We start from the raw sequence: 10541 nt of genomic DNA, 5'->3' as shown, positions 1-10541 counted from the left end.
AACCACTGTAGGTAAATGCTGAAAGTTAAGGATCATCTTGATATTGAAGGGAATTCGTTGCTGTGAAGTAGAAAAGGGAAGAAAGAAGCAATACAACTTTTGACAGCAAAATAAAGTATTATATTTTACTTGGCAAAACTTCCTGACCCTACTGAAGTCAGCTGATTTTATACAAAACAAGATGAGTCACTGAAATATCACCTGAAAAAGCACATAAGTATTACTGATTAAAGAGTTTGTATTTAACAGGAAATGCCGTTCCATTTCCACTGTTGGAATTTCAAAAAGGTTTTAGAAAATAGTATCAGTTGTCACAACAGTCATCAGTACCATTTACATTTATAGAAACACTGAGATCAATCAGCTTAAAAAATAGGTAAGGAATTAAAAGTTCTAGCAAAGTTCAGTCATTCTGGTCTTCCTTTAATTGAGCTCCAGTGTCAGCCTGCAGATCTCATCAGGAGACTTTAACAGTGGTCTTGTTAGTTGCTCATTAGTTAATAAGACAATACTTGAAAGGTGCTCATAACATGCTACAATACATTTCTTTTTGGTAAGATATAATCTGATACTTAAGTAATGGAATTAAATGGAATTCACTGAACTGAAGTGAGAATTCATTCTGCTTCTCATGTTGTTGTGACCCCATTTCCACTGCAACCAGGTCAGCCTATTTAATTCCTTAAGTCAGACAGGGAGAGAAGATGCATTTTTGCACCACTTTTAGTTCACACACAGTAAATGCAGCCATATACTACAGATCCTTATTTGTAAAGTCAAGGAGAAAGACAAAAGTTTTGCTGCTGATTCTTTGTAAAGTTGCTCTGCTTCTGTTTAGACTTCTGAGTTGCACTGTAGCATGACTTTACTCAGTTGTTTGCAAAATGAATTCATTTGTGTTCTAATACTTCTATTGTAAAGAAAATTCCTTCCCTGTATTCTTTGTGCATTAAGTAACAATACAAAAATGCTTTTTACCTAATAAAACATTACAGGAAAAAGGAAACAACATATTCAAAAATATCCATGAACACACATCTACCATGACAGTGGTAGTATCCTGTTCTATGTGGTACATGGTAACTTTTTTGTTAATAAAGATTATTAATTAGCCTGGTAGATTTTAAACATCATCATTTCTCCTGGAAATTTAGTAAAACTCTTCAAATAAGACAGACAAGTATAGGGTTTGTATTTAAAGTGCTCTTTATCTGATGCAGCAAGTATTTGGTCGGTATCCTTCTGGTCTGTAAGTAGCACTTCACAGACAACTAAGGGCAAGGAGGAGGGGAAGGAGAACAAACTGCTCTAAGTTGTAGCTCTTCGTGAAACAGACCTGAGTGCCAGGTGGTACAGCACTACCAGAGCACAAAACAAACACAGCCTTTTTGGCTGGAACACTACCATGCACACATGTTCTTGACACAATCTGAAGAGAAGGCAGGTGTTAGTGCCTGGGATTTGCAATCTCCTGCAGTTAGGAAGCAAGCTCAGCGACTAGAAAACTCACTGCAGGAAAAAGCCTCAATCAAATGAACGCACGGCGAATGTCCATGGGGCGGCCCCGGCTGGGTCTGGGTGGAAACCTGTCACTGGGACCAGCTCGTCCTGGAAGCGTAGGGCTTGCTCCAGGCAAGGAACCAATGGGGTCAAAGGGTGGTCTGAATGGAGGAAACTGACCTGGTGCTTCTCCCTGGCCAGGAATGAGTGAGTTAATTGGGTCTCCAACATACGGAAGTGTTGGTCTCTCATCATATTCTCCACCAATGATCATTGGGGGATAGATTGGGTTTGATGGGAATGGGTTGGGAGGAAAGGGATTAGGATAGAATGGGTTGGGATGAAAGGGGATTGGATGAGGTATAGGGGGCAGAAACATCATGTGCCTCCATCTCAGGGCCTCCTTCTTCTGTTTCAACTTTTTCTTGTATAGCTGCAGACAGAAAAAGAAGGCATTTTAAAGCTCTGTAAGTGTTCCAGCTTCAGCAGTTGTATTCAGTTTTATGGTACTTCTCAAAAAAGTGCTCCTCACCAGTCTGAAAACCCAGAGCGGCAACTCCCCTGCTTGCCAAAGCCCAGACACAGCATCTTTGGAAGATCTCTAACCCACAATTCAGGCACACACCATGTAACTTGTTGATGCTGCTTTCCCCTATTCCGACGAACATGCATACATGGAACGCCATACTTTTAAACTAAAATTTAACTCATTACTGCCTCCCAAAATCTGTGCTTAATTCTCAAATTAGACTCATCTCAGAGAGATTATATAAAAAAGCCACCTACTTCTTTCCAGTCTGTATCACGAGGCCTTGCAATAGGATCTACAAAGAGAAGGAAAAAATTAGGAAAAGCAAGTAGCATTTGTGCCACAGGTGCCCAGAGTTTGTCAGAAGTTGCAGAATAATCAAGACAGGAAAAAACACTATTTGGTCAATACATCCTTTCATAAAGATAATGCATCTTAAAAAATATAAAGCTCCAGGACCATTTAACAGGTAATCTACTTGCACACTCATTCTGTGTAAAGCATTACCTCCAAATGGTACTAAGTAGAGAAATCCCAGAAATACTGTCCCCACCTGTGCCTTCTGACAGCACTTCCCTTGACTACCTTTGTTTCTTCAATCCTGTGTGAGAAATTGTAGCAGGAATATATCCTCCCTCCACTTCCTAATATCTGCAATAGCCAGTACACCAGAGTAGCAAAGGAAACAGATGAAAACAAGGAAGGCCTGCACCACACAATGGGAAGAACCACATGGTCCACCAGTAATGGCTCAGAAGATTGTCAGCAATTTTCCTGACTTAACACTGTGCATCCACCTGAATTACAGCTGACCAACTGCACTGCATTTCCTCAGAGTGTTTAAATAACATTACCGGTTGCCTGAGGAGCCTCTTATCAAAATCTGTCACACCTAATCCCTCTGTTAACATGAAGCAATTAGAGAAAGATGTGCCTCGACATTACCTCGGAAATCCCGCAGATACATAAACCTCCACAGAAGCTGGTCATTTGAAGCTGTGTAAAGATCACGGCAAACAGCAGAGAGAGAGATGAGTGAACGGACATCTAGAAGCCTGAAAATCCGAAGCTTGAGCTCAAGAGGAAGGACCACTAACCCAAACACATCTGGCAAGTTCAGAGCTACACAGTGAAGAAAACAGAAGTATCACTTAAGTGGTGTGGAGTTTATCTCTAAAGACCCTAAAAGAAAGAAAGAACATCATAATCTTTCCCTTAAATCCTCTCTCCTTCGTACCTGAGTTGCACCACTTTTCTCAGCAACTACTGTGATGTGACTTCTTGCAAAACAGACCTCTTGCAACTCTAAGTACACCTATAGAGTGCACGAAATAGGGCAAATGACACTTTATACTGACCACTGCGCCTAAGAAACATCCCAAACATCTAACTTTATTTATAGGCTACAGAACAAAAGAATATGTAAAGGAAAAAAGACCTGCCCAATTTCATGAGTCTGCAAAATACACATTAAGTACAGAGCACATGCTTCACATAAAACCTTCCTGCACTGAAGTCTAGAGGGAATTCCATTGAATAGTCTTCAGAACACAAAGCTGAGACCTTTTACAGCAGTAACTATGCAGGGACAGCCTGGCTTCCTACTGCCTCACAAACACCAGCTTGGGTTACTTCCTAACATCCCTTCCAAGCCCTCAATGAACAGTTACTGACAAGATCATTACTGAGGTTAGACTTCCAAATATGATGCTATACAAATTTTTCTGTATTGACAAAGAAATAGTTCAAAACTATAGAACTACTGCTACAAAAATATTATGGTATGATTTTCTCATCATTAAGCGTGAAAAACAGCCACTCCATTTCAGTCTCTGAATTGAGACTAGAGCAATGAAAAATTAAAACTAGAATTATATTAATATTTTCTCAGTTACAAAGATCAATATAATTTCTTTAGAATATATATATTACTTTATGCTTATTTTTTATATAGCCATCACTGAGAAGCTGTTTCTAACACTTTTCCTTCAAGGTTTTTGATAGACCCCCTCCCTTCCATCCTCACAAATTACGTATCATCTCTAACATAAATATTTTCTCTCACCTTGTCGGGCAGCAGCCAGGAGAGAGTAAACCAGCTGGTCTTTAAAGAGACGGGATAACTTCTGAAGGTCTTTGTAAACACCTGCAACCTTCTCTATCAAAGAAGAGAGGTAAAAAGCTTAACTTCAAAAGCTTATAATGCAAAAATTATATGAGAATTACAGTTTTCTTGTAAGCAGAACTCTAAGCTGCTTGTGATCTCGATGGGAGCAGGTCTGCAGCTACAGTGTTAACTTGCTTGCAACAAGTCAGTCATTGGCAACTAGAGACCATTTCCATGGTCAGGCTCAGCTTTCCCTTTGGCCTTAAAAAGCACAGGTAAGGGGAAGACTTGAGTTATCCAGAAACAAACCGACTCTCAAGCTGCCAGAGACTCCTTTGTCAGATTACAAAGCTCATGTGTAACATACAGCTGTGTTCTAAATGCCTGAAATAATAATTTTTCTGACAGAAGTGGTTATGCATTCTGTTCTCTGAAGAAAGGAGAGCCAGAAGACTCTACTGTTATATTGGATACATTTCAGTACTCAGTTCTTCTTCAATTAGACTTATACACCAGTGACTGGGACTACTCAGAACATATCGTAGGACATCAAGTCAGTCTCAACTGCCAATAAAGCAGCTCATCTACTTCAGAGAACAAAACACTAGTCAGGCCTGTGCTCACAAGGATCCACATCAATCTGCCCTTCTCTGCTTCCTTGACTTAGTCTTCCCTCCAGTTTTGGCACTCTGGAGAAACCTATGTGGCCAGCACATGTTTTCTGACAAAAAGAATTTAACCATTACAGTGCCACAACAAGAGTGTAGGTACCACCAGCCTCTGAAGCCCTGAGCTGTCAGGCAGAAAGGGGTATTTTCCAGCACTGCTGTCCCAGAGATCCACACACACTTAGGACCTCATAAATTACAGGCATAGGGGCCAAAGGATAAATTGGACTTTGCAAGGTTCTTTTCTAACACTTAATCCAAGAAATACAATTTGTTTTCATAAAATATGAATAAATGGCTACACTCTGAATTCCTTTTACCACAAAGTTATGACTAATCTAAATGGTAACTACATTTTTATTCTTTTTTGCTATTCTGTACCTATTTGGTGCTATACTAAAGCATCTTTTTACCCACTGTGTCAATTCTTTACTTTTCAGTTTACTACTATGAGTATCATAGCTCAACCATACCTGGGTCCTGAAAGGAAACAAAGGATGCTGGCAATAGCTGGATCCTCTTAACACTTTTAATCTCGTTGTTGATTTTTAATGTTGCTGCAAATATAAAAAAAAAAAGACACTTCAAAACTTAAAACATGCTGAGAGATGACAAAGACCACTTCATTACTGCTTTACTCTTTAGAGATGTTTTACTTTCCTCCCTTACTAGAACCCAGAAGGAAAATACCCAACTATAGCAAGCAGGTAGACAAATAAAAACTTTAAAAAAAAAAAAGGCATTTAAAATAACAAAGCAGCAACCAAGCATTACCTTCAACAATTCTATCACATGAAAAGAGATGTAACACAGAAGTTTACTTTATGAACACTCTATGCATGGCAGCTATAACACTGTCCTAAATCTAACCTTAACCCAACTTGGTTAAAACATCTGATCACAATACATACAGGTTCTGAGAAAACATGTGTGCTTATACAAATTGGCAAAATCAGTTACAAGTTTTACACAGAAACATAAAAGATTTAATCGAAGATTAAAATTAGAACCAAGTCCCAATTTAATATTGTTTCCACAAAAATGTGGAATTACTCAAATACTAAATAAAATAAAGAATAGAAAGGAAAAAAAAGACAAAAAAAATCTCAAAAAACCCATCAAGTGATACGGAAGTTGCTTCAAAAAAATAGACTTCTATAATTTTTCTGGTCTGAATGTCTTAAACTAAAAACAATTTTTGAGATCACAGTTAGTGTACTACAGAAGGATTATACATCAGAGCTAAAGAATACATAGTCTGGAAGTTTTAAGTCTAGCAAAGAACATAAGACACAATACTGTAGCTGGAGCAGATCTACTTCTTTTCATGTCTGGCAATGTATATCAAAGTTCATATGAAATGAGACACAAAAAATTTCTAAAACATTGTTGTGAAAAGACCAGCTGAATCTCCTAAGGACTGATCTGTTATAATTAGAGGGAGACAAACAGTTAACACAGACACCAGAAATGCCACGAGTATTCAGCACCAGGAAGTGGCATCTCCTGCACCTCAGCAACCCAAGTAATAAAGGTGCAGCTCAAAACTTACCTCACAGAAGTGCATATAAGTTTTCTCTTGCTAAACAATGGTGATACTTAGCAATGTGCATCCAAGATAAAAATTTTACTGACTCACCATTAATAGCAACAAGATCTCCCAGAGGCACACAAGTCAAACCAGCAGAACCTTCCTCGCAAAGGGGATGTGTGTACTGTAGCTTATAAACACCATTCCCCCTCCATTTCTCTGGCATAGAGACTGCCTTGGCTTCTGTCCCCTAAAAATGCAAAGAGGTAACACACTGTCACACTTTAGCAGTGTACCAATGCTGAGGGGTAAGAAAAGGACTAAAAGTTAAGAAATTGCAGAATGATGTTTGCAATTCAACTCTTGGGTCAGTTGTAATGCACATTATGACACAGTGATTATGAGTATGTGTGATTATACACTATTTTCCCCAGAAGAGTAAATATAAGGTGAAGTTTAGTAATTTTTTGTCCTGACAGGAAAGGTTTTTCAGTGATCACTCACACCTATTTCTTTGAGATACATGCTTCATTCTGTCACCCATTCCAGCATTCCAATAGCTCCTGCACGTACATTAATTTGCTGCACAAAAAACATGTTGCACCTTTTCTGTGAACTTACAATATCTGACAGGGTTGTAAGAATCATAGTTTGAAGTTAATCTGAAAATTTGAGTCAACTAACAGTTTTTCTTTCAACTTCAGTATGAAAAGGCTCAGATGGAATCCCAGGGGGTGGATATGACATAACCACAAGTATAAGTAGATTCTTTCCTCTTAAATCTGTAAAGCAATTGTCTTCCCTACTTCCGAGCCTGCTCACTGACATAAACAAACTTTCTTCCCAGTGGTAAATGTATTCTTCAGGTAGTATTTCAAATTATGGGATGTAATAAACTTAGCAGATTTATTAAATTGGTATTGGTCAACCAGATAACCACATGTGCTTAGTTAGCCTCACTGCAAGAAAAAAATATGGGAATTTAAACACCTTTCCTCACATCAAGTCTTCTTCTGCATGTTCAGCCACTTATGAGTAAATATTAAATGCAAATGGAAGGGAAAAAGTGAATTCACACATGGCACAGAGGTATTGCCATAGGTGCTCAAGTACAATACCTCTACAGATTAGTGGAACCAAACCCTAACAACACTTAGCTGAAGTTCATATTGAATTGGAGACAATATTTTGGCAGACCTAGGCCTTGCTAAGCACCACTTGAGCAGGCTACCATTGAGATGACACTGACACTTAAGGCAGTACTTTGATGAAGTGCTACAATTTAAGCACATCTACACATGCTCAAGAGCATAAAGTAGAAACAGAAGGTTATCAGCTGGGTCCTAGGGAGGCTGAGGACCAAAAGAAACACAGGGACAGGTCTTTTCTCTTGCACCTAAAATCTGCTCTAGTCTTTAGCCCAAAGAATTACTGGTCAGGGAAATCAGAGAAGCTGGAACTTCAGCAGCCCCTGCTGCCAACTCACATATACAATGCAGAAGCAGATCCTCAGATGGATCTTGTATTACACACTCCCATAATATTCCATAGCTTTCTCACACTGGCCAAGAAATTTCTATTTGCTTGTGCATCTACCTACCTGAGGTACATAGCCTGTCTCCATCATGAGCAGATGAACCAGAACAATCAAGGCATCAGTGGCACTAGTACACTCAGCAGAAAGGTAGAGCATCTCCAAGGAATGGGGTATTTCACCATCAGCAGCTTCACTGCACAGCATGGGTTCCGAGGGATAGGAGCCTGTACCTTCTTCCAGGTCAACATCTTCTGGGACTAATCCAGAAGGAAATTCTAAGCTGGATCCTGCCTTCAGGAGAAAGCAAAAAATAACTTTGTTCAGAAAATTACACCTCTGTATACATCAATACTTTACACCAATATTTTACATCAATATTTTGCTTATTCCATTTCCCATGATTTCCCATACAAGTTGTACATATAAGATTCATTACACCTCCATTTTCCAGCATTCCAGATGGAGACTGGGATTATATACATAACCTCTGTATCTTTTAATCTTTATAATACAAGTGCTTCATTAAAGGATCTGTCATTTTATTGCATACACAAATTGAAGACAACATGGTAATACTATATTAAATCTTCAGAATTAGAATTTTTGCAACATACACAGGAATAATTTAATCACTGTAGTATCACCATTAATTTGAACTTAGCCAACATGCATGGCAAGTAACCAAAATGGTAGCTGGGACTGTCAACAAACACAACAGGCCTAAACAGCAGGGAAAAAAAATCCATGGAGTGCATCTGCTGTCACTTAAGGAGGACTGTGGCTTTATTGTAACTTCCTTTCTTCTACAAAAATCATACCATGTTATTAAGTTATCTGACAAAACTACAGACACATTACAAAAATAAAAAAGTAGAAAGGGAAAGGTCATGAAAGGAAAAAATAAGAGCCCAATTCCAACAGGCAGTGCCTGTTGCAACTGCTCAGTACCTACAATCAGTTTCCTCAAGAAGACAGCGCTGAGGCAGGTAAGAAACATAATCCTAATTTCCTTAGGAAAAGTGCATGTTCCAGCAAAAACATTCACTCCTGTAAAAACATCAGATCTAAAACACTTTAGGCTCTCTGAATTAGCTTCTGTGCCACAGGTAATATACAATGTAGAGAGACAAATTTCCATTCAAATAACTGGATAAACACTGGACAGGTATTAGGAGCCAAATATTCTGAAGAGACTCTCTCCTGTAGAGTACAGTAATTGACACAACAACATACCTTCTTTTTTGCCTTGTGCTGTACAGGACAATTCTCATCTACTTACCCTCTCATCACTCTTTTGAACTTCCCCCTGAGCTTTCTGGTTGTCAGATTGCTCATTCTGCCCTTCTTCTTTTGGACTGTTTGCCTCGCTGTTGTTGGGGGTCAAGGTGGACGGCTCACGACCATTCTGAAGTGGGGGAGGAGGAGGAGTAGGAGCAGAAGGAGGAGGAGGAGGTAGGCTGGGTTGCCCATCTGCTTCTTCTAGAAGTAAGCATATCAAATCACCAGAAACAATCCCGTACGAAGCTAAGGTCTTCTGATCCTCTGTGAGAGCATCTTTTCTGTTCAATGTTATTGAAAACTTGGTATCAGAACTGAAAAATAAAAGTAAAAAAAAAAACAAAAGTAAGGAAACATGGTTGGCTGCAACTGGGTAACTGCATACAGAGGTATATATGCCTGGACATGGCACTTAGTGCTATGGTTCAGCTGACATGGTGGTGATCAGACAAAGACTGGACTTGATGATCCTGGAGGTCTTTTCCAACCTTAATGATTCCATGACTCTATAGTTAGAAATGCATACTCTGTATTACAATAGTACTATGCCATGGGGTTTAATCCATTAATAATGAGCTACGTATTAGAGAAAGAGTGAGGGCAAAAAAAATGTATGAAATTATTTCCCCCCATGTTTCTCTCTAGGTACATTTTAAGCAACTGTAGCTGCTTGGTAGATAAAACTTCATTTACAGAAATTTCTCATAAAAAAGTTACAAGCAAAAGCAAACAAATGCCCTTCAAATTCGAAGATATCACACCTAGGGAAACAAGCTTAAAATAAACTAGTGGTTGAGATTATTTAAAAACAAATACTGCTGAAGACTCAACCATCTTGCTTTCTCATGAAGCATAACATTACTTTCAAAGATCAGCAGCTGTCCTACAGGATGGTAGTCGCAAATGAGGGTAATAAGATAAGATGCTTCAGGGTAAGCACGGATGAAAAAAAAATAAATAGAAACGAAACTGGTTAGCAGGGAAGCAGCTACCCTAAAATACACCCACTGTAGCAAGACAAGCAGCAACTTCAGATTTCTCCTGCCCACGTCACACGTGAATCACCAGTGAAACACCAGTACATCGGACCTAATTAGAGGTTTGCGGTACAAACCCTTCAGCCACCGCCAGAAAAATTCCCTTTTGTAGGCGATTCTTAAATTGGTTCTGCAGACTTCACTCTCCTACAGAGTATGCCGTGAGTTCTTCACAGATAAAACGTTTACGAAATTTAAACCCGGGGACTCTCCAGGAAGCCTGAGGGAACTGTAAAACTGACACCCTGCACCCCCGGTGTAACGTAAGGGCCACGCACAAACCCCGGTCAGCTCTGACTGAGTTGCGGATTCGCATTTCGCAGCCGAGCACGCCCGAAGTTTTGCTCTCCCCTT

General features: G+C 39.3%; 1 protein-coding gene across 1 annotated transcript; it reads right to left on the bottom strand.

Moving 5' to 3' along the window:
• Positions 1–97: 97 nt before the first annotated feature.
• FBXO7 (F-box protein 7) lies at positions 98–10503 on the bottom strand. The gene is made up of 9 exons (XM_029963405.1): positions 10466–10503; positions 9152–9464; positions 7936–8163; positions 6444–6585; positions 5278–5361; positions 4095–4187; positions 2975–3151; positions 2287–2324; positions 98–1933 (listed from the first exon to the last, which is right to left on the bottom strand). Exons 1-9 carry the CDS (start codon positions 10501–10503, stop codon positions 1529–1531), a joined length of 1518 nt encoding a protein of 505 aa, XP_029819265.1. The 3' UTR covers positions 98–1528.
• Between the last annotated feature and the right edge of the window lie 38 nt (positions 10504–10541).

This window comes from Manacus vitellinus, unplaced genomic scaffold (assembly GCF_001715985.3).
Source record: "Manacus vitellinus isolate BGI_N305 unplaced genomic scaffold, ASM171598v3 scaffold_5_pilon, whole genome shotgun sequence".
Lineage (NCBI taxonomy): Eukaryota > Metazoa > Chordata > Aves > Passeriformes > Pipridae > Manacus > Manacus vitellinus.
Note: the sequence above shows the minus strand (reverse complement) of the source record. Positions and strands in the feature narration are given on the sequence as shown.

Bases quoted from the DNA above. Each gene is read 5' to 3' on its own strand.
- FBXO7 (XM_029963405.1), bottom strand. From the start codon at position 10,503: ATGCGAATCCGCAACTCAGTCAGAGCTGACCGGGGTTT. The intron at 6,586-7,935 runs GTAGGTAGATGC...TTGCATTTTTAG, and splicing joins AGACAGGCTATGTACCTCAG to GGGACAGAAGCCAAGGCAGT. The intron at 3,152-4,094 runs GTGAGAGAAAAT...TTCACTGTGTAG, and splicing joins CCTGGCTGCTGCCCGACAAG to CTCTGAACTTGCCAGATGTG.